General features: G+C 46.9%; 1 protein-coding gene across 1 annotated transcript in view; it reads right to left on the bottom strand.

Moving 5' to 3' along the window:
• FRAS1 (Fraser extracellular matrix complex subunit 1) overlaps positions 1-24740 on the bottom strand; it is a 1404104-nt gene that overhangs the window by 1272859 nt on the left and 106505 nt on the right. The window contains exon 2 of the mRNA XM_086961814.1: positions 5118-5249. Coding sequence (XP_086817940.1) covers positions 5118-5249 — 132 coding nt within the window. The remainder of the gene's footprint in view (positions 1-5117; positions 5250-24740) is intronic.

Here is a 24740-nt window from a genome sequence, read left to right as displayed (position 1 = left end):
ACACGCTGTCCACAGAGGGCCTCTGCTCTTTACTTTTCAACTTTTACCCAAAACTGGGCAACCAATGTTCCTTGGAGGCAGGTCGGTAGCCCAAGGTGAACTATTTGGAAAACTATTTGTGAAGGAACTGGGCAAGTTTATACTGACCTTTACTTCACTAGATAAGCCCCAGACTAATATCAGGTAGGTTTTCACCCCTGGGGTTTTCCAAGAGGCCAGCTGTGGCAGGGGCCGCACGACCGGCCACAGTTAACAATCAACACCTTTCAAAGGACAAGGCTCCAGGCGTGGACAATGGCAGAACAACACATGTTACACAATTTTCTACTCCACCAGAGCCCAGTGATTACACAGACGAGGCGGCTTCAAATGGCACGCCGGCAATGATTCCAGCAACTTTAAGTGCAAGCCCTCCAGCCAGATCTGGGTTGGAGGTCCTCTGGCCCTGCTTCTCCCAGTGTAGGCTTCCATTAGATCAGACGCATGGGTGTTACAAACAATACAGGGATTCCAGGTAGATTTTTACGGGATTCTCTTTCAAACCTCTCGACCTCGCCCCATGTGTTTTTCCCCAACAAGCCGCTGCAATTCTAGGCAGAGAAGTGGAGGAACTCTTACAAAAAAGAGCTATTTCATTTGTACATACACATCTCAACAGGTTTGTCAGCAACACCTTCTTAGTGGACAAGACTGGTGGTAGGCAGAGGTCAGTGATAAATCTCAGTGAATTCAACAAGTGGCTGATATATGGCCACTTCAAGATGGAGGGTATGCATCACCTAAGGGATGTCCTTCTACCCATGGACTGGATGGTGTGCCTGGACCTAAAAAATGCCTATAGTACCATTCCTGTGTTCCCGCCTCATAGCCGGTTCCTCCAATTCGTCTGGCTCGCCCAGACATCAGAGTTCACCACCCTTCCATTCAGGCTTTCGTCTGTCCTGTGATGTTTCATGAAGGTGCTCAAACCAGCGATAGAGTTTCTTCAAACCCAAGGGATAAGACTCAGTCTTTTTGAACGATATCCTGATTGTGGACCAATTCCCCAAAAAGCTTCTCCGGCAGGTCCGGTTGGCGGTGAACCTGTTGCAAGGTTTAGGCTTCTTGATCAACGAGGAGAAATCCCTTCTCGGCCCAGCAGACAACCTTCCTATGGTTTGTGATAGATTCTGTATAACACAAAAAACAGGGGGGTTCTACCAGCTTAGTTATGTGGCTGCACTGTCAATCCGAGTTAACAGAATCTCGGGTGGATAAGTCACATCAAGACAGCTTATTTCAAAACAAGGTGAACACTATATGTATAGGAAAGACCAACACGTTACAGATCATTCATACATGGTTGACAAATCCAAAACAATTAGCAAAGGGTTACCATCAAATTGACTCAATGATCAGTCCTATCATATGGCCAAACCCGGTGCAAATCAGGCGAGTCCCCTGATCATTGGGACTTCAAGCGCCGCACCATTAGTTGCTGGTCAAGGATTTGGTCCACCCATACAAACAGACCAACAATGATGGCTGATCTTTGATGGTAAAGTGAGAAACTGTGCAACAGAAAAAATAGTGACTTTAAAATAGGATGGAGTGTCCTCCTATTTCTAACTTTATTCTACAGACGAACCACACCTCCTAATTAAAAACATAGAACAGTGCAAAAAAAAGACAGTCAACAAATATCTGTCTAATAACGGGCCAACATGTTTCTGCCTAGCGGGTATTTTATCCCATGGCATTCGTCAGGGCCTCTGTTCTTACAATAGTTGCACTAAGTAGTGATGAAACAAAAGAAACACCACCACCACCAAAGTGAAAAAGTAGGATGTAAAAGGGTTGAGTACGATACAACCTGTACCAACCAATGACATTAAGCCTCCATTTCAGATAGGAAATACGAATTCTATGGAGGAAAATGCATAGTCATTATAAACTTACTATGTCAATCACCTATACAATGTGTTTCACCAAAAACTGTTTCAAAGAAAATATTGTATTTATGCTCACCCTTCATGGTAGGGAAATGGACCTCACCTCACCTGGACCTTGCTCAGGTTCTACGAGGCCCCTGAGCAAGGTCCAGGTGAGGTGAGGTCCATTGGTTGGTACAGGTTGTATCGTACTCAACCCTTTTAAAAAGATGGTTTAACCATAACTGCACAACCGCTCTTACCAAACTAAAGTCAGCACTTCATAATAAACCGAGGGACCCAGCCCAAATCCAACTCTTAAGGCGTCAATACACAGCGGAACGAAAATTGAGAATTGCACAATTAAAGCAGAAACTCTGGGACGATCTTCACAAGAGTGCTGTACCAAAAAACAGTGAGCTTTTCTGGCGTACAGTCAGAACCCCATATCTCTCTGACACCAGCACCCCCAGAATAGAAGTAGCCATAGATGAGCACACATGGGTTGCACACTTTTCCGAAATCTTTAAAAGTACTCTACCCACAGACTTATTGCCCCCAAAAGTACAGTATCCTATTCTGCTCCTGTTCGATATTCCTGATCTTTTGGTAGCATTGCAGAAAAGTAAACTGGGTAAAGCTCCAGGCCCCGATGGGGTCCCAGTGGACTTTTTTCAAAACAACCTAGAACTCTGGGCCCCCATCTTAACAAGAGTGTGCATAGCAGCGGCGAATGAGGGAGTCCTAACTTCCTGGACCAAGTCAATAATGGTCCCCATTTTTAAAAAAGGGGACCGCCAAGACGTGAAGTGCTATCGGCCCATCTCTCTGCTGGACTCGCTCGGGAAAGTAGTGGGGAGAGTAATCCTAGAGCGTCTCCAGCAGTGGAGTGAGGAGCGAGGCATTATCTCTGACATCCAATTTGGTTTCCGGGAGGGTTTCGGAACAGTAGAACAGGCCCTGAATCTCACCCTAATAATGGGAAAATACATACAGGATAAGGCCACCAAGATCTACATGGTCTTTGTCGACCTTTCCGCGGCGTTTGACTGCGTATCGCATGCAAAACTGTGGACGGTCCTAGCACAAATGGGTGTAGAATCATCTTTGTTGGATTTTTTGAGGGAACTCTATTCCGGCGCAACGGCCAGTGTGCGATTTGGTCTAAATGGCGAGTTGACGGCCCCGTTTACCGTAGGGCGTGGAGTCAAGCAGGGATGTGTCCTGGCCCCCTTCCTCTTCTCACTCTACACTAACGGTTTGGAGGGGGAGATGTTGAGGGGGGCTCAGGACCTCCCACGCATAAATCAGCGCCTGATTCCCGCCCTGCTCTACGCGGATGACGCCGTCATTCTCGCGCGAACACCACGCGAGCTCCAACTCTCACTGAATAGGTACACGACTTTCATGGGCAACCTGGACTTGAGGGTGAATGTGAAGAAAACGTTTGTCATGACAGCAGGCAGGGGGAAAAAAAACAACAAAGGCAATCTACCTCGATAACCAAAAGCTTGAGGTCACCCCCAATACCCTTACCTGGGCATCATGATAGATGATCATCTGACATGGAAGCCAGCAGTAGATTCAAGGGGACATCTCTTTAAGAGGTCAATAGCCTCTCTAACAAGCTTTTCTCAAAGATTGGGAAAAAGGCCCCCAGTGGAGCTATTGAAAATTTATAATGCTAAATGCCAGGCTATCGCCCTATACGGTGCGGGAGTCTGGGGACACACTGACACTAGCTCCATTCAGAAGGCTGAAAATGTCTTTCTTAGATTTCTCCTAGCCACCCCGAAAGGTACCTCAACCTACGCCATGCACCTGGAATTAGGAATACCCTATATAGAGGATTTAATAAAAACTGAACCAGTGATGCTGTGGCGGCGCATCTGGACATCTGATAAAAATGCGCTGACCCAGTCCATCATTGCCGATTCGATGGCCCTTGACAACTCCTCTAAAGTAAAATGGCTCTCTTATGTAAGAGACTTTTTCAAAGATCTAGGGTTATTGAACTACTTCCTTGACCCAGAATCCATAATGGACATCTCAAAGAGAGACCTTAAACAATTAGCACTAAGTCACTTGGAGTCTCTAAGACTGGCATCTGAATCATCAAAAACTGTGGTAGTCCATGCAAACATGGTTCAAATAGCCCCAGGCATTCACCCGTATCTGACTCTCCAAATATCAACATATGAGAGAATGTTAATAACCAGATTTAGGCTAAATACTTTTTTCAGATTGGTCACGTTTCCATCGAAAAACTGTTGGGAAGCTACTCTCCCACCTTGTCCGTGTGATGGACTATCAACACAATCCAATCTACATGTGATCATGCTCTGCAAATTCCATCAACCGCATAGAAAAATCTGGTTACGACCAATACTGAGTAACTGGGGACTGAGACAATGCGGGCCCGCTCTTCTTAGACTCCAAATGCTGGAAACCGAAAATGTTTGTTATTTTGTAAGTAACTTTTTAAAATGCATCGTGAAGCACAGGAAACATTTATAAAGGCCCTTATGAAGGATATTCTGAGCTGATTTCAGATGAAATTTTTTACAATCAATCTTCCTCCATCGTATTAGCTCTTTGTATGAATTTCTTTTTTATTTTTTATTTCTAAAATCGTGCGTCTCGATTGTTTTAGTTATGTAAAAATGTAATGTGTTTTAATAATTGTCTCTTTTATGGTTTTTCCTTTGTGATTAAGCCGAATAAAGAATTTATATATATATAGGTATGAGAGGTAAGGGCTTTTGTGGTAACCTCGCATGCGTTGTAATGCAATGGTGGTTAAGCCTTTTGTGGAAACAGCTTTGTTGTAGTGGCCGTTTCCCGCCCCTGATTGTCCATGTCAGCAATTTCTCAGAGGTTCATGGACTGTCGTGGGATACCATTTGTTGTTCCTCCATTCATTTACGTACAAGGATTCACCTTGGGATTCCTTCATGCTTAGCACAAACTTAAGTAAAAAAGATCCCCTCCGCTTTAAAGTGCCCATCGAGTGCCACATTGTTATTTAAATGAAATGAGACAGTGCATGTGACCCTTGAACATCAGTGGTAAACAATAACTCTCAAACACAGCCCAGTAACCACTGACTGCTTGAGGACCAAAAGAAAATAACTAATAATCCATTCCCTCCAAAACATAGATACACAGACTTGGTGATAAAACCGATTTTTGTATGACTAGCCTTACCTGTGTGTCTGCATCAGTTGCTTTCAGCTCAAACTCTGTGATAGTTTTCCTCACTCCTTCCTGAACGCTCATTCCCGAGTTCTGCAGCACAGGCAAGGAGTCATCTCCTTGATTTATTGTGATATTGAACGCCTGGAATTCATAGGGAAATAAAATATGTGATATGAATAATCCAAGCACCATTGCTAAACAACTTGAAGTGAACTGTGCAAAAAAGTTTAGGCATTGTCCTCCTAAAATACTTTCTCATTATTCGAGCTCAAACTGTTAACTTCATTACTGAAACTTTTTAAAACTAACTAAACTGCAGGCCTACACAATTTCCCGGCTAGATTTTTCAGTAGTTGGCGCAACATCAATGTAAAAATGATGCCATGGTTAATCCTGCACAAACCTGGTTGATAAAAGGTCAAGGTGCTTCGTGGGAGGTAATGGTATATTGATTATTTACCGACTTACATAACGGATCAATCTCTATTCCAGTGCACATCAAATTCGATACTGGAGATTGTAGAGGTAAAGGGGCATTGATAACCTGCAGCCATTTATTCAAGGGTTAACTTGCATTGCTTTTTTCATTAAAGTCAAAATCAGGCAGAATTAATATTAAAAGCTTAATTAATCAGCTGTTTCGAAAATCGTCGGGTGAAAAAAACAGTCTTTTGTGCTCAATCTTTCAGTTGTACAGGAAGATCCAAGATTTACTGACGAAAGTTGAAAGGTAAATGTGTATGGCACCCTCTCAATCGATATGGTATTGTGCAGATAAAAATATCACCAATTTGACAGAGAACATAATAAATGTGAATGGATATGCCGTGCATATATTCTGAATCGAAATAAAAGTATGAGTAAATTTAATTTTGATAAAATATAACTTTGCCAGCAGCATTGTCTACTGGAAGCCCAAGGAAGTGGCATCAAAATGACATGCTTATTTTTCGTTTTTTGACCTTGATTTCTCACTGTGCACCCTAGACGGCATCACTAATCACAGGTTAGTAGGTCTATCGTCAATAAGGAAAACAAATATTGTGAAAATTTGCCCTTTCAGCAGAATCACCCTGGATGTTTTGCCTTTTTTGGCGAGCCCTATGTTGGGTGGCCATAGAACTCTGCACACTTTACTCTTGCTAAACAGTAGTAAAGTAATTGTGCGACTCTCTTTTAGCATGTTGAAATTGGTATACACTTGACTGGCATACTTAACTTGCCATTGTAGCCTGGCATTGCAGTATTAAATTGACAATTCAACATGTCAAATAAATCCTTTTTGACAGGGCAAAACCATCCTTTCAACTAGCATTGGCATAGCCAATAGGTCTCGCCTTGTCCGCGGCAGTGAACTCTATGGATTACATACTCACAATGCACCAAAAGTCATGCTCGGTACATGAAGAATGTCCACATTATGGAAAGGTGGCATTTCCGATGCCTGTCACATCTGCATTGACTGTATGTCTTTCATGGTTCGTGCTGCCACATGAGTGCCGGCCCGTGCCTAATATTAATGGCAGCCCACTTTGCGTCATTAAAATGGGGAGTTCACCTATGACCTTGTAGGATATGATCCATACGAGGAAGGCATTACTGCTTTCAGTGGCGTTATGCTCTTGCATGATCCAGCAGGGCAGCGTGTGGGTCTGTCGTGTTTATCACTGTAGCCTACCACAGCTGAGCACCATTAAAGCCCTATGCTGAGCTGCGACTGAACGTCTAGCAGTAGTTCATGGTAATTCCCTCAAGGGGCGGCTATGGACGGGGTCTGCATCACACTCATTGACAGTGAAGAGTCTAATTGGGCCCTCAGCAGCCAATTACTCCGAAGACCCCAACCTCCTTTGTCTAACATCATTATTATAGGGAATAGGGTCAATAATGCAATAGTGACCAGCAATTACTGGCACTGGAGTCACAAATTTCATCAGTTGAATGAATCTGAAACGTGAAAAGAAAAACAGTGGAGTGAAGGCTTAGTCAGGAAACTGATGGTGTAAGCTGGGAATAACGAATCCTGTAGATCAATGCATTTTTGGTAAGCATTTCCACATGCTTAAATAGTGCAGTCAAGTGATTCGACTGTGAATATGTTTGAGAAGCTATGACTGTTGCAGCTTCCAAAGGGATACTTTTAGGAATTTATGGGTAATCCAAAATATATAAATTTTCTCCAAATTTAGGTTTAAATTGATGGAAGTAAACCTGCTTTATTAGCCTTTTTTTTCTCCATTTGGCATTTATTACTTAACCTTGGCGCTCTGAAGGCCAAGACCCAACGCGCTAAGATCACGGGTCTCACAGGCGACAACGGGGCAGTGCTCACAGACGACACTCAGGTGGCCGAGGCGTTCCGTTCTTATTATGCCTCGCTGTACGGAGACGAAGAGACTTCCTCTGAGGACATTGGGGGTTACTTGAGCACGACAACCCTCACCGAAATCTCCAAGGCAAACGCAGATGCCCTAGACGCCCCCATCCGCCAGGATGAAGTTCTGGCAGCCATATCCCGTTTGCGTCCGCTCAAGTCCCTGGGACCAGATGGCTTTTCGGCTGGATTTTATAAAATCTTTAGCCGGCAGTTGGCCCCAGTGCTCACCCGCCTCTTCAATTCTTTCGAGGGACCGGGCGCCATCCCTCCGGACATGCTGGCCGCGGAGGTGGTGGTGCTGCCAAAACCCGGTAAGAAACCCACGCACTGCTCTGCCTTTCGCCCTATTTCATTATTGAACCTTGACTTAAAGCTCTTTACGGACATTCTTGCCGCACGCCTTGGCCCTTGCCTTCCTGGAATTTTGGAACCCGACCTATCAGGCTTTGTACCCAATCGGCAGTGCAGCGACAACACCAAAAGGGTACTTCATCGCATCGACAAGTCGCATTTTCAAGCCTCAGACTCCGCGTTGCTTGCTATCGACGCGGAGAAGGTGTTTGACCGCGTGAACTGGACTTACTTACAACAAGTCCTGCAACGCTTCGGCCTAGGCGACTGCTTCTGCTCTCGGATAGCAAGCTGTTACCATCACCCGCAAGCTAAGGTCCACCTGGGCAGTTTGCGCTCAAACCCATTCGAAATCCAGCGCGGCACCAGGCAGGGGTGTCCCCTCCCCCCCCTTCTATCCGCCATGTATATAGAGCCGTTGGCGCAGAAGGTCCGAGATAACCCAAGAATTAAGGGTTTCACTTTCGGGCACGAACCCCATACCATCAGTTTATATGCGGATGACGTTATAGTCGCCCTTGACCAACCTAATAGCTCTATACCCGCCTTTATGGAGGAGCTTGCCTCATTCGGCTCTGTTTCGGGTTTCCGGATTAACATAGATAAGTCTTTGATACTGCCTCTGGGCAAAAATGCATGCCCACGCACTCCTGCCATTGGTCAAGGGTGCGGTCTTCAGCTAGCTGCCCAAGTCCCGTACTTGGGGATTACCCTTACTTCTTCAACGGACTTAACGGTGTTGACTAATTACAACACTCTCACCACCCAGATCCGGTCGGATCTGGCGCGAACGTCCAAACAGCCCCTTTCTCTACTGGGGAGGGTGGCGGCGGTGAAAATGTCGATCCTGGCTCGAATCCTATATCTCTTTCAGACCATCCCAGTTAGGCCCCCGGCAGGCACCTTGAAAGACTTACAGGACACCCTGCTTCATTTCGTCTGGGAGGGGAAACGTACACGTGTCCACAAACAACTGGCGTACAAGAGCAGGGACGAAGGCGGCCTTGGAGTCCCCAACCTGGTACGATACTTCCAGGAATCTCAACTCCGCTACCTAGTGGAGTGGTACAGACCAGAGACGGAGAAGAGATGGCTCTTCCAGGATAGAGCTATGGCACAGACTCCGCTTTGGAGGATTCCATTCCTCGCTAGGCAACATAGACCACGATACATGTTAAGGTCACCTATCACACGCACGACTATACAGATATGGGATAGGGTGGCACTCAAACACGGTTTAACAACCTTTCCTTCCCATTCACTCCCATATTGGATAACCCAGACTTTCCTCCGGGCAATGGCGCAGGCACATTCCTCCAGTGGTGGGGCACGACATGTCGCTCCGCTGGCGACCTTTTCGATCTGCGGGGATTTCTTCCTTTCTTAGATATCAAACAGGGGTACGACATAGATAACCCTCACCTTTTCCAATACCTTCTACTTAGACATTGGCTTACTGACCCGGACACCGCTGCAATGGTGAGTCGCCCCATGTCGACCTTTGAAAAATGGCTACTTACTAAGGACACGGATAAACACCTCATCTCAGAAATTTACAAAATGCTCACACCACCACACACCCCGGATAAAACACCAAGTCAGAGGCGCTGGGAGGCTGAACTGGGTAGGACCTTGACATCTAAAGAATGGGGCTACGTCTACTATAGGGCTTCACATACCACACGTAATACAACGGCGAGAGAGGCAGCAGTAAAATTGGCTATGTACTGGCACTTCACCCCAGCCCGACTACACAAAGGGAACCCAGCGTGTAGCGAGCTTTGCTGGCGGGGATGCGGGGAAAAAGGCACTCTAACCCACCTCCTTTGGGATTGTCAGGAACTTGGGGACTACTGGAAAGCGGTCCTGGACGATATTGACTCCACCTTTGAGACTGAAATCCCGAGATTCCCTGCATATGCTTTACTAGGTCTCCCCAACGCACTAACCTTCCCCATGAAGTCGCTGCGGGGTCGGCAAATGGGAATCGCCATACAGGCAGCCACGCAGCATATACTATCATTGTGGGGCTCAACAACTAAACCCACGCACACGGGGTGGCTCCACAAGCTTTGGTTTACACTTGGGATGGAACGCATACAGGCCACACTCACCAACTCAACCGATGCATTTCGGAAAATGTGGCTTCCATTATTGACCCTCCTGTCCAAGGAATTCAATGAAGTCACATGTCCCAAGTATCTTAAGATTTTACGTCTCACTGATGCCAACTGTGAATCTCAGTGACTTCCCGGACAGGGGCACTGGTCTTCACTGGCCCGTTGATGGACCTTCTGGCACTACATGGCACACTGGTTGGGGTGGGGGAGGAGGGTTCGGGGGTGGGTTGGATGGGAGTTATTGGTTGTTGTTGTCCTTCTTATGTCATTTTCTTACAATGCAGGTCATTTGCATCCACGATGTCGTAGTATCTCTTTGGCATATCTGTCTCGCTTTGCTACTCAATTTCAGGGAAGACATGCTTGTCTGTCCCGTCCGCTGTATGTGCCTATTGCCTTTACAATATGCCGAGATGTCTCTGTTTATGCCTGCTGAAAAAAACAATAAAATACATTTGAAACTAAAAAGTAACCTCGATTGTCGACGAGTCTCCAAATTATTGCAATAGTCTCGTTCAGGTATTTGCACCCAATCAGGCGCAGAGCGGACGTCACTGTATGCCATAAAAGGTGTTACCTGTCAATGGAATGATTTGTTCCGCCTGCCCCAGGAATATATCGCCTGCCATTTCCCACAATGCTACCCTTGTAAACTGTTAAAGGTGATAGATCTATGTGACAGTCTGGACCAGCTGGGTGTGGACACAAATACCAAGTGCGAACTATCGCACAGGTGAAAGAGTCTGTCTGTCATCAGTCTCTTGCTGCTGTATGGTAAGATGTTGCGGGCAGAGGAACGTCACGTGACTACTGTAATATTAGAAAGAGGCATGTTTGACCTAAGCTACAATCTATGGCCAGTGCTCTACTGTTCGCAGGGTGCTAAGTTGTTAACCGCTTGCGTGCTGATGACGAGCTCAGCTCGTCATGCAGAACGGTGGCGCTGTGCTGATGACGAGCTGAGCTATTACACAAGTTTGAGCTATTGACATTGCAACTAATGATGCGTTTTATTTAGGTTTCAAAAACCAAAACATAAATAAAAGGTCTCTCACACTGCTGTCTCTCACACAGTGCCGTCTCTCTGCTGTCTCTCACACTGCTATCTCTCTCACACTGCTGTCTCTCTCACACACCATGCTCTCCCTAGAACACACACGCTGCTCTCTCTCACACACACTGCTGCTTCTCACACTCTGCTGTCTTTTTTACACACAATGCTGTCTCTCACACTGCTGTCTCTTATACACACTGCTGTCTCTCATACTGCAGGTGTGGGTTATGGGATGTGGGTTTCCAGCTCATATCTGGAGGGTGGGCACTGCTGCGTTTCATGGGTATTTTTTTTACATACTCCACAAGGCATTACTGGTAGCTTCAGAAGATTTTGTTTTGGGGGGAGGGATGTTGGGGGTCAGATATCAGAACAAAGCCCGACCCCTCTTCATGACCTTGTGCCCTCATGCCTCGTAAACGCAATCAGCTTATGATTTTGTACGTTCATAGACACATCTCCTAGAAGATCCTCCCCCCAAACTACCTCCCCCCGTTGTGAAATGTATCTGCAAGTTGGCATGCCTGGGCAGGAATTTTGTGGCAGTCAATGAATCACTGCAAAATTGCAGCGTGCAATTCATGCATTTTCTAGTCCGCTGCAGGCAGAAAGCGGTTCATGCAAAAACTGAGATTTTACACCTGATTCACATTTGCATACTACAGCTAAGAAAAAGAAAATAATTGCCCACGTAAACTGAGTCACAGACACACACACAGAGCCACACACACACACAGCCACACACACAGAGCCACACACAGAGCCACACACACACAGAGCCACAACCACACACACCCACACACAGAGCCACCCACACACACAGAGCCACACACACAGAGCCACACACACACACACAGAGCCACACACACACACAGAGCCACGTACACACACACACAGAGCCACATACTCACATACAGAGCCACACACACGGGGAGCCACATACACACACACAGAGCCACACACACACAGAGCCACACACACACACACGCAGAGCCACACACACACGCAGAGCCACACGCACAGAGCCACACCCACACACACACAGAGCCACACACAGAGCCACACACACAGAGCCACACACACAGAGCCACACACACACACACACACAGAGCCACACACAAACAGAGCCACACACAAACAGAGCCACACACACACACAGAGCCACACACACAGAGCCGCACACACACACACAGAGCCGCACACACACACAGAGCCACACACACAGAGCCACACACACACAGAGCCACTCACACACACACAGAGCCACACACACACACCCATTCACACACACAGCCACACACACAGCCACACACACACAGAGCCACACACACAGAGCCTGGGCTTGACAATGTTTGGTTTTACTTGTATTGGAGAACTTGTAGGGCATGATTTATAAATTAGAAAGCAAATAACAGATTGAAAACTAGAAGTAGATTACCTACCACAGCCCACACTGCCCCTCGCAGCCCCGCCCCCTTCCTACTATCACGCACGGAGACACTTCAGGATTGAAATGGCGGCAGGACAGCTCGGCAGCTCCGGTGCCTGCTGCAATCGTATTTAAACCACCAGTTTGAACGCCGGATGCCCTTAGTCATACTTATTTAGGATGTAGGCGCTGGGGAGGTGATGTAGAGGACGTATTTGTCGCACCCCAGCATAGGGGTTCATTGAACCTGAACCGGGTGTAAATATGTCTACAAAATCAAACTCGGCATGCACACAGGTTTGCAGATGACGTCAGCCCAGTTATTTACTCCGAATCTCAGATATTTTAGATACGAAAGGCGGGGGCGGGGAGTTAGGTCTTCCATTGCGAACACTTATTTGTAGTGCCTTTAAGAGGACGATTTAGCAGTTCAACGGGTTGACCCTGCTTTGAAATGACAGGGTCAGCTGCTGCGTTTCTTTATGTATGTGTGGGGGGGGGGGGCGACTCTTCCTTTCTGCCGTACTCCAGCTCCACAAGCCGCCCTCAGATTCAGCACAATGTTTCTGTTTTCGGCCCCTGGCAGGTGCACGGTGTATTCATTGGGACGAGGCGTCCTGGGTTTGCCCGGAAAGACCAGGTTTATTGCAGGTATCCTGGCATATTTCAGGAAATTAAGCTCCTGTCCCGGTTTTTAGTGAAGGTAGGCGGGAGGTATCTTTTTATGATTTGCAAAACAGGTATAGTTAGCAGCTGTTATAAGAAAGCAATTTAATGACCATGCATGCTACTGGCTTTAAAGAATGCATGTATGTGTGTTCTTCCTGCGAATGTTCTGGAATTCTCTGCTAAGTAGCAAAGTCATTCTGCGCGCTGGGTTGAAGTAAAATTGTAGTCTTATTTTAGGGACTGTCCCGGTTTTTGGCTTTAAAATTATGGTCACCCTAGACGTATAGCGCACAATATTCTCTGCATCGTCGATCAGCGTAAGGTCTGCGTAATATCACTAACTGCTGTCAGAGGTTCAAATTTGGTAAATTGCACTCGGTCATTTAATCTTATTTTTCCCTCCTGCCTGTGAATAAAACATCACTTCTTTGAGTCCATCAAGTAACTGATAATCGTTTACTTTTCATAACGCTTCACAAACTCATGCATAATCCCTGGAGAACGTGGTATAGCAGCATAAAGACGATGTGACCCAAATTTCTAGCAAAAGTGGTCCCTTACAGAGGCTCAGTGAGTTGAACGTGTGCTAGGAGGTCAGCGTGCAATCTTCAGAGCACAGAATCGTGGCCCAGCAGGGACGACGCCGCTATTCATCCTTTTAAGGGTTGAAGAAAGGAATACTACAGCCGATAGAAAATATCGATAACTTAGTGTCATACTGGAATTTCTGCTAAAAGCAAAACCTTCAGATTATGAGAAAGATCAGGTTATGAGGAGACAGGATGAAATGCTGAGCGCTGGCAGCGCTGCGCAGGAGCTCTCACCTGTACTAGGCGCTGGGGCCGAACCCGCGCCAAGCTCCGTGATAACCAAAGTGAATAACAGGCAAACTAAACTAAAATAAAGGAAGCAATGAGGTCCGTCGAGAAGGAAAAAGAATGAAATGCTGAGCGCTGGCAGCGCTGGGCAGGAGCTCTCACCTGTACTAGGCGCTGGGGTCGAGCCCACGCCGAGCTCCGCCCGGGACCCTTGCAGCAGGTACACGAGAAGCAGCATCACTCAGGAGATCCTGGAACAGAGAGATGGAGGTACCGGCTGGTAGGAAGCAGTCTGCGAACCGACTCCTCTGGGAGCAACTTTCACCCGCAGGATCTGACTGGGCAGTTCACTCAGTCACGTGCGAATCAGGCCCCAGTACAGTGTGACACTTTCGAGTCCCGGTCCGGTACTGTCCTTCTAAACTACCAGCTGCCAGTGGTAATGCAGGCTCCTGTCCTGAAGAGAAGGAACTCAATATCACAAACCACTGGCAATCGGAAATCCAGCACTGTACGCTCCAGTACCATATGCAGCAATAAAATGAATAACTGGCGAGATGGCCTCCCGTGTCTTACGCTTCGGTCCCGTAATCACTCGCTAGAAAGGCTCCGGTACCGCACGTCACTGGCTAGTTAAAACCCACAATTATGAATCTGATTCCTTCCCAGTACAGCCCGTCACCGGTGAGTGCAGTCCAGCACCGTCCTGCGTCTGATACCACTCTTCTTCACGGGACAGTCCCAGTCCAGTACTGCCTGCTCCAGTGCGCTTTACAAATACACACAACATAACACAACACAAAGTACGACAAGGAAACACTTCCTACTCTATCACACCACCGGAACTCATGCTCTTCAAACCAAGCATGCCTGTTATCAAACGTGGCCTTACTTCCCACCATCGACCAGAGGGTCTTTAAAAACTCTGTAAATCCTTCATAGGGTTCGATTCTCTATTTAAATCAATGAAAGGAGGAAGCGAAAAAGCGCATGAATAGTAAAGATCTGCCAGTTTAAACAGCTGTAATGCCACTTCCGCCCCGTAAGAGAAGACTCCAGAAATAATTGCGTGCCCCAGAAACTATTCCCGGTTGTGTGTACTGAGTATTTGTATGTCTAATCTTAATTTCTGGTCATAGAGAACGTGGCGCTGGAAGAGAAAACTCGTTAGGAATTTGATGAGTGTTGTCTCACTGGTGTAGTGATCTTGTTGCTCTTAGCTCGGCATGCTGCTACTTCTGTCTGCTCTTCCCGGGGCAGAGCAGAGGCACAGAATGATTCCCTTGAGGGGGACGAGATACAAAAACAAGCACTCACCAGGACGTATAGTTTTCTCTTTTTTCTGCCGTCCCACTTGGACGGCCTCGGCCTGCTTTCCTTCTGAAGTAAAAGGTTTGTTATCTTTATGGGGCCAAGTGGAACGGCTGTAAAAGAGAAAAGTGTACGTCACACAAACCTCTTTTCCAATGGCTGGCCACCATTTAGCATAAACTATGACACCGGCCAATGGAAAAGAAGGGCAGGGATTAAAGCCCGTTACTGAAACCTCCTGAAAACACTAAATCTCGCCAGCGAGACTGCGCATGTGCGCAGCTCTAGGCTTCGACCTAAAAACTCATGCTGTGACTTTTCACATGTAATACAGCCCAAGGCAGGCTCAGACGAGGTGCTAAAAATATCCTCTGACATCTGTACTGTTTCTTCCACAGTCTGCAACTCTTTCAGAAACCAACTGGGTAAAAGTTATAACAATCTTTTTTATTCCTTTTTCGGCCTTTTCTTTCTCCACAAATCTATCCCAAAATTCAGAAACCAAAGGCCTACCCCTTTAATGCTAACGATTCAGAATTCTTGTGTGCCCTTCACCAAATTGAGTCCTAGCCTCCCTCACCTGAATATCTGTCTGAACTATACTAACCCTAGCTGGTAGCATTTTAAGGCAACTATAGTTCCTACCTTCTTTTCTAACCACTTTAGAACTGCAAAGTGCTACCAAGATGGCAAACGGCGACAAGTTGCCACAAAATAAACACCAAAATAAATACAAAAGAGCTTGGAATAGTGTGCTCTCTGACTACTTACTCTTTGTGCACTGAAAACTGCACATTCCTCATGGTCATTCACACTCCATGAACTGCATGAAGGCCTGGACATATACTTGTCACCTCGAAATTAGGGAACGTGCAGATGTACTGGGCACATTTTTGCACAAGACAAATTGTTCGGCCATTTGTTCTACAAAGATGTCAGAACAATGTCTTGGTGTTAAGGCTTCCCAAATGTTTTTTTCCCTGCTCGTAATGGCACAAGCGAGCTACAAATCGCTGGATTGGAACGTGGAGCGTTGTGAACACAAGCGGCTGTGGTTAATTCAAGCATACCACCCATCTCTTTTTTTGGGTGCCATCATACCACACCACTTTTAACTGTACCTTCCTTCACAACACAACTTCACCAACATGTGAAAGTAAACCCTTTGTGAGAAGCACGCGCATGAGAAATGCCAGCGCCTACGACATCTCGCATAACAACACAGCAGTTGTATAGCTTGATTGTTTCTCTAAAAGAAACGCCACTTTCAAAAAATTTCCATATTAGGTTTATGATCATGCTAATGGTGTTTTCTCAAATACACAAAATAAAGTATTCAATTTAGAAATATATGAATGGTCTACGAGAAATTTAAATTTGTATAGGAGCAAGTGTGTTCCAGCAGTTAATTATGGAGCCGCCATATGGGGGAGAGCAAATACGACAATCCTCAAAACTAATGAAAATAAGTTCCTAAAAAGACTGTTGGCTGTCCCTAGTACAGCCGCAAAAATGATCGTACACAAATAATTATCTGTCCCATATTTAAGCGATACCCTCAATATAGCTGCCCTTACACTCTGGCATGGCTTATGGACAAAGGACGAAACTAGATTCTCTAAGGATTTAGTCATAGATTGTCTAGCACTAGACCATGGTATGAAAATACCATGGTTGTGTCACATTTTTTATCTTTTGACAAAATCTGAAATACGTACAGACGACCCCATAAGCATACAAGAATATAGTAAAAGAGATATGAAATTGAGATATCTTGCTGTGATAGAACAGGACAGGGATAGGACGATTAAGCAAAAACAGACAGTGGCAGCTTACTGTGAACGTCCATACATGAGGGGCACTCAGTTATATCTTATCTTGGTTCAGAATGTCCAGCACAGATTTTATCTGACCAGGCTAAGGATGAGCACTTTACATTATCTAACTGCTTTCCCAAAAACTGAGAAATGGCAGAGAATTTTGCCCCCTTGTCCATGTGATGGTAAAACTTCTCAATCCACCCTGCATTTTATTCTATTTTGCCCTTTTTACATGAATATCCGAAAAACTGTATTGAAACCACTATTTTTAAAAAACATGCTTTTTAATTATAAGTATTTGTTTAATTTTATATGCAGCTTGGACACTATGTAAATTATAAGCGCTGTAATATGCTTTATACAAAAATCAATTAGAAGGAGAAAAGATTATGCATTTTTGGATGTTCTGCTGTATGAAAAAGATGATGAGTAATATATTTTTCCTATGTACCTTAAATTTGCACATATTGCAGCATAATCAGTGTTCCCCTATGAAATACAGTTAGAATGTACTTTTTTAAATATATGTGTATTAGTATGCTTTTATGGTGTTTGCCATGTTGTCACCGAATAAATTGATTTGATTGGTCATATTTTGCCCAACGAAAATGAATGGGGCGCAGATACAGTAGGTTACTAGAGTGCACCAAACAACAAAGTCAGGGGTCCAAGGTGCACCTAGGAGGATCGCTCAGTGAGCTGAACACTTTCTGCTGAAAATTAAATGTTTGGGATGTCATGAGTTGGCATGGCCTAGAGTCACGCCCCGGCCTCGATCCTACTAAGGTTGGTAAATCGCACACCATAAACTACCGAATGCTAATACAGCCTTCCTGAAAGATCCTCAGGAACGAGACTTTGTGGTCCTGGAGAAAAAGTCAATGAATTGCCCAGAAACTTTAAGATAGGGTGCAGTAGTGAGTGGGTGACCTTGTGTACTGTGGCGCGCAACTGCTACCAAATCTTCACAGCTCAGGAATCGCTCTGGCGACGAGGATTGCGGTATTTTATTTCTAGCATGTGTAAGTGACCGAGCGGGGAGAGGAGAGTGAGCACCATCATCAAAGAACAGGAAGTGTGGCAGCCGTGAATCGAGTGGCGCACGCATTCAAAAGGGACGAGATACGCACAGCATTTCCCTTGCGGGAGCGAGCAGCAGCACCATCTGTTTCAAAAGCGCAAGCAAGATAATTAAAAACAGATGGTGTTGCTGCTCGCTCCCGCAAGGGAACGCCAAACGTGCATGAGTGCCAATACAGAACAGTGCAAAACATGCACGAGTTTGAACCAAAGTCCTGAGCGATTCCAACCGGTCCCCTCCTAAGCAGCGCTTGCGCGCTGCGTAGGCGACACCTAAAAATGAATACGTGACCCCTGAGTAGGCCTTGTTGCCATTAAGACAGGATGCCATGTTAAAGTACTACACTATCTAGCCAAAGATTCCTCCCTTTATGAATATTTCCCAAGCGTAAGACTGGATTCAGAATTTTTTTAGCAGTGCCTCTGCACACCAGTAGGTGGCGCCATGCAGCTCCGCATTCATGCTAGTGTGCTCCAGAAAGGACAAGTGGAGTCAATATAGGCACCCCTCACGTGCACTGACATCGGTTGCTTAAGAGAATGTCCAAAACCCCAGATGATAACCCACCCCTCTCATCCCCACCAAAAAGTTTGGTTAGTTGAAAGGTCACTTAGTCACTTTAAGCAACCAACTCAACAAGCACTGGCGTTGCCAATAGGTCTCGCAGTAGGAAAGTTGGAGCTATTGGTTTTGCAAATGACAAAGCCCTTTATGTTTTTAAAATGAAAACAAAAATAAAAGGCATTGTTATTTGCAATTGTAATAGCTCCAACTTTCCTACTGCGAGACCTATTGGCAACGCCAGTGCTTGTTTTATATTGTTTGCACATTGCACTTTGGCCAATACTATCTGCTATTAGGTCTTAAATTTGTCTGAAATGTGAATTTTTCCTGTGCTTGTTATCTGTATTTTTAAATGTAATTATATTATTCAAATTTTTTAATGAGTATGTGCTTTTATTAGCAAAACCTGTTTGCAGCATCCTGTATTACATAAGGAATAAAAATGGCGAAAAATGTTCACTGCATTATTTTCCAAGCACAAAAAATTACAAATGTGCGCCCGTTGAACATGGTGTGAAAGAAACAATGTCCTTTTTTTAAAGAATGATTTAAGTTTTTAAATGTGCGGACATCCATTTTAGTTCTGACTGCTTCAGAGCAGTGAAATGTTTCTTATTTTCCAGGCATAATGCATTTCACAAAACCATGCTCACGTTATTGCGAGACAAACCGAGAACAGCTGTTCCGCCCCCTTTTGAGTTCACAAATGCAAAGTTGTGAAAAGCAGCTACCTGGGGATGTGAGCCATGAAAGGATGCCGCTGCAGCATATCCAAAACAAAAGCCATGCGGGGCCCCCACCCCCACGGCCACTGGAGCAGGCGGGCCTGCAGCTCCGGCCACAGAGCTGTTTGATTGCTTAAGCCTGGGAGCGAGACAATAGGACCCGAAAGAATGGCCGCTTCCTTCCTTCCTGACGAGGGTTCTGCCTGAATGAACAAACTCAATGGCGCTGTGCTTCACAGCAACACCAGGCCCTGGCGCAGGCGGAGATCAACAAAGGGCCCTTCTAGGGCATATCCAACTGCACCTAAGCCAATCCGCTGAGCTGTGGCATTAGCCGGGGTGAGTGGAGAAGCCATCAGAACTCAGACACTGCTGAGAGGGTGTGTGAGGGGGGAGGGGAGATGCGCACGAGGCAGTCAGGCGGGCACTGTAAACATCCAGGTTTGCTGATCAGAAAGTCTTGGACAATTGTGACAACTCGAGATTTCCGTTTGTGTGTTTTGTCTGGTGGCCAGTTCTCCATTGTAAACTTTGTTGTGATTATTTCGTTGGTCGGCGTCTAGACTTGGTACGCTTTCTCCACGGGAGCACTTTTGTTTCAGAACGGATGCGGCGTTGTTGGAGATTTGAAATGGTGGATTTATGTGTTAGAATACCTAGCGTTTCATTGGACTCCTCGGGCTGTCATATTTGCATAGTAGCCCCATCTCCAATGTGCACTAGCCGAGCCCTGAAAACCATGCAACAACAAGACACAAAACAGCTAAAGTGAATAATCAAAAGTGGTACTGATAAAATGATGTAGAGCGTAAAGTAAAATGACGCTTGGCTCTTAATGCAGCTGCTTTTGTTGCGCAACGTGATGGTACTAATGGTATTGGCCTTGGAATTATGAAGTACAAACCCTACCGAGATTGCGTCCCTTGGCCCTTCGGCAAGACAAGCTGCACGTGCTTAACGCGCAGATCCATACTATCAAGTGAACGTGACCTTATATAATGTAACTGGTGCCCATGTAAAGCTTTCCAGTACTTCTGGCTCGGTTTCACGCAAAAAAAACCAATTGGGTGGGTCTTTTTTCGGTTCCATGCACACGCTTGTAAAATACATTCTGTATTTACCAACAGGTTTGCTAATTTGCTATATGTTGTAGGGAAACTACTTTCAATTTCTGTGCTTGCTGTCATTAGATGTGCAAATCCGATTGGTTAGGTGGAGGCAGCTCAGAACTGTAGCCCCTAGAAAACCATAATTTTTTCTAAATAAAAGTGCAAGACCCGAAACATGGTGGGATCGATGTAGGTGATAGGCACTGTTTACTCAGTGGTTTTAGTTTGCAGGAGAATAGAAGCACAGGGCATGCGAGTGAGGGGAGGCAGGCAGATTACGAGGGAAGCCGGATGGGGGCGGGAGAGCTTGGTGGGGGGGCGTGAATGCGCAAGGGGAGGCTGGCGGATTGGGAGGGAAGCCTGATGGGGGGGGCGTGAATGCGAGAGAGGGGAGGTGCTGGTGTGGGAGGGGGGAGTTGCTGGTGTGGGAGGAGGCACGAGGGGAGGCAGGCGGATTGGGAGGGAAGCCTGATGGGGGGGCGTGAATGCGAGAGAGGGGAGGTGCTGGTGTGGGAGGGGGGAGTTGCTGGTGTGGGAGGAGTGCTGCTAGGGGAGGAGAAGCCTGATGCCGGATGGGGGCGGGAGAGCCTGGGAATGCGAGAGGCTGGGCTGGGCTTGCATGCGATGCGCGTGCATGTACACGGGAACTGCATGAAAAACGCGGGGCTGAAAGCCCTTTGGTTTGACTTGTGTTTTCGCCACTTGAATTCTCGCTCCGCTCGATGCGCTTGCGCACATCGATAGGTCGCAAGACCTAAAAAGGGAGTCAGTTAGGGGAGGGGGGCGGGAAGCAAGGTCTTGAGAAACAATTACTCAGAAGGTGAAGACACTTTCAGTTGTAGAAACCCATTTTATGTGGCATTCAATAATAACAAGGCCTGGCCTGTGGAACATGCAGAAAGTCACATGACCTTAGGATGAACTTTTGGCCTTTTTACTTACACAATTACATTATAAGATGGAGAATTCCTACAACAAGTTGCTACCATACATTCTGATAAAGGAAAGTGTCAATCTATGCCCACATACAGCAACGGACAAATGTCGAAAGATAATCGCACAGATATTGTGTTAACACCTGCATTGACTCATTTGATAGTCTCAGCGATATGAACATGTAGACACACCTTACCCGCTGCAATCCTGAATCACAAGATGGTACTCCACTGTGATTGGTTGTACATTTAATGTTTGTTTAACTTTTGCCTCCTGTGGTCAAAAACTCACAAAATATTTGTTCATAATGTTGAAGAAACAACCTTTTCTGTATCATGACTGGATCTGTAGCGCCACCTGCGCTGTGACGCACTGGCCAACTGGAACTCTCGCGCCAGCAGACGACGCGCCTAGCCCTGGCTGAGGACTGGGAGCCGAGAACATAACTGACTCCTTTTCAATGGATGTGCGACCTGGGGACAGCTCAGAGACTAATGTGCGGTCGGCACACGGATCCAGGGAACGCCTGCCCAGCAGCCAGCCAACCAGGACACGTAATGTATGGTGTTTAATACATGTATAAATTACTCCCCTGTATATCGAGTAAGGCCCGGGCTGGCACATACCCCCCGGGAAGGCGGGAAGCCTCCATAGAATGACATTGTCACCTTAAGAACTATTGCTATAGCGCGCACTGCATAGCAGCCCCCTCAGAATTAGACTTTGTTACTCTCCTTGAGAGCATGGACGGGAGCACGTTTGGCCTCCGACCTTTTGGTATTCCCTATGTTCATCACGTTCAATGGCTAAATGTTCCACTAGCCGTGTTTTTCACCCCCCCCCCCTTTGCACTAATGCTGTGGTGTGCTAGACTGGATGTACTTTCGATAAGCAGTGGGCAGATTGGAGGCACGGTGGGGACTGTGGGGCTTGCGGGGGTTTGGTGGGGGGACGGGGAAGGGGAGTTGCTAAAGAACTGTAATGTCTGTGATTAAAATATGTACATGGAATGTGAGGGGTATGCACACGCCATCTAGGCGGTACCAGATTGATTCATACCTCCAACGCCATCACATACAGATAGCCCTCTTACAAGAGACGCACCTCTGTGATTCGGAAACCAACACCTTATGGCGCAGGTGGCGGGGACAATTATATGCCACACACTACTCATCCTACGCTAGAGGGACACTGGTGTGGGTGAGACCGGGCACCCCATGGGCCGCACTGGAATCTCATGTAGACCCAGGAGGGAGGTATGTAGTTGTCAAGGGCAGGTTAGACGGGAACCCGCTGGTACTGGCCTCGATATATGCACCCAATACGGGGCTGTCAGACTTCCTAGCACAATTGTCGAACTCGCTGGCACCATGGCATGGCACCCTGTGGGTGCTGGGAGGAGACTACAACTGCACTCTAGATCCTGCCCTGGACCGATCCCACCCCCGCCACTTCACTCACCAGCACAGCACGCCGCGCACGCCCTTCAGGTTTGGTCTGCACAATGAGACTTGCAGGATGCGTGGCGCAGCCGTAACCCCAACACCAAAGTCTACTCATACTACTCGGGGGCAAATGCCCTACACGTACGCCTAGACAGATACATGGTCCCCAGGGAGATGCTACCAATTGTCAGGGACACACATTACATGGGCTGCACACACTCAGATCATAAACCACACCTCATAGAACTAGCTTGGGAACAATCACGACCGCCGGTACCCACTTGGAAGCTGCAACCTGACCTATTATTAGATGGCCCGTTTAGGAACTCTATAGGCGTACAAAGAGCGCAATACTTCGAAGACAATAATGGGACGGCGTCCACACCTCAACTAGAATGGGACGCATTCAAAGTGGTCCTCAGGGGGCAGTGCCTAGGCACACAGGCTCATTCCAGACGGCAGATAGAGGCAGACTTACGGCGCTTGGAAACAGACCTACTACAAGCAGAACAGGAAGCAACTGAGGGCGCAAACACCAGACTACTGGAAGCGCGGGCGGATCATGACAGATTAGTGGATAGGCTAAAACATGTTAACTGTGCTGCCCACTCGGCCCGCACACACCGCTACAGCGACAAACCGGGCAAACTGTTAGCCTGGTTAATACAGCGTGAAGATCGAACCTCACCAGTAACGGCAATACGCACAGCCAACGGCACAGTGGTGTACACACAGGCGGACATCCATGCTGCTTTTGTGACGCATTATGACGCGCTATATCGGTCGCAGCTGCAGAATCCGCAACCGGATATCGCTGCGTACCTAGACGAGGTAACGTTCCCCACTCCGACTGATGATCAGCGTGATGATCTTGGGTCACCGTTAACGGCAGATGAGCTGCGTGACGCCATCTTCGCCCTCTCCAATGGCAAAGCCCCAGGCCCGGACAGGCTGCCAGATGAATACTACAAGGCCTACTCGGACATCCTAATCCCGGAACTACTCAGAACATACTCGGCAGCATTAGAGGACTCGTCCTTGCCCAGGTCGATGAATGAGGCAACATTGGTGTCTCTCCTCAAGCCGGGCAGAGATGGCACGTTCCTTGGCTCGTACAGGACTCTGGCACTGTTGAATACAGATTACAAGATCCTAGCGTCGACCCTAGCCCGGAGACTAGCGGCCTTGGTACCTACCCTAGTGCATAAAGACCAGAACGGCTTTGTTCCAACGAGGTGCACCTCCCAAAACATAAGGAGGCTGTTCCGAGTGCAGGAATACGCGGTCCAGAACTGGCCGAGATCGGGCTGCTTAATTTTGGACCTCGAAAAAACGTTTGATTCAGTGGAATGGCCCTATCTGCTGGCAGTGCTGCATAAGTTCGACCTGGGCGATGCCTACATCGAGTTGGTAGGATTACTGTACAGGAGACCTGAGGTGAGAGTACACACGGGCAGACTGTTGTCTGATGCCATCAGAGTCAGAAGGGGCACCAGACAAGGCTGCCCGCTGTCCCCACTGCTCTTCTCGCTGGCGATGGAGCCTCTCGCCGAGCTGTTGCGTAGCAGAGGCACACAATGGGGCATCCCGCTAGCGGATGGCACACACATAATATTACTGTACGCTGACGACCTACTCCTGTACATCAGAGACCTTGATCACCTGCCGCTGGAATTATCGGACATCTTCCGAACATTCGAGATCATGTTGGGCCTAAAAGTCAACTGGGCCAATTCGGGGGCGTACCCTTTTGCTCCTAACACCCCAGACCCTGAGCTCAGGATCAACGGTGAGAGGTTGCCGTGGCACCAAACCACGTTCAA

This window comes from Lissotriton vulgaris, chromosome 3_1, assembly GCF_964263255.1.
Source record: "Lissotriton vulgaris chromosome 3_1, aLisVul1.2, whole genome shotgun sequence".
Lineage (NCBI taxonomy): Eukaryota > Metazoa > Chordata > Amphibia > Caudata > Salamandridae > Lissotriton > Lissotriton vulgaris.
This window is presented reverse-complemented; position numbering and strand designations above follow the sequence as displayed.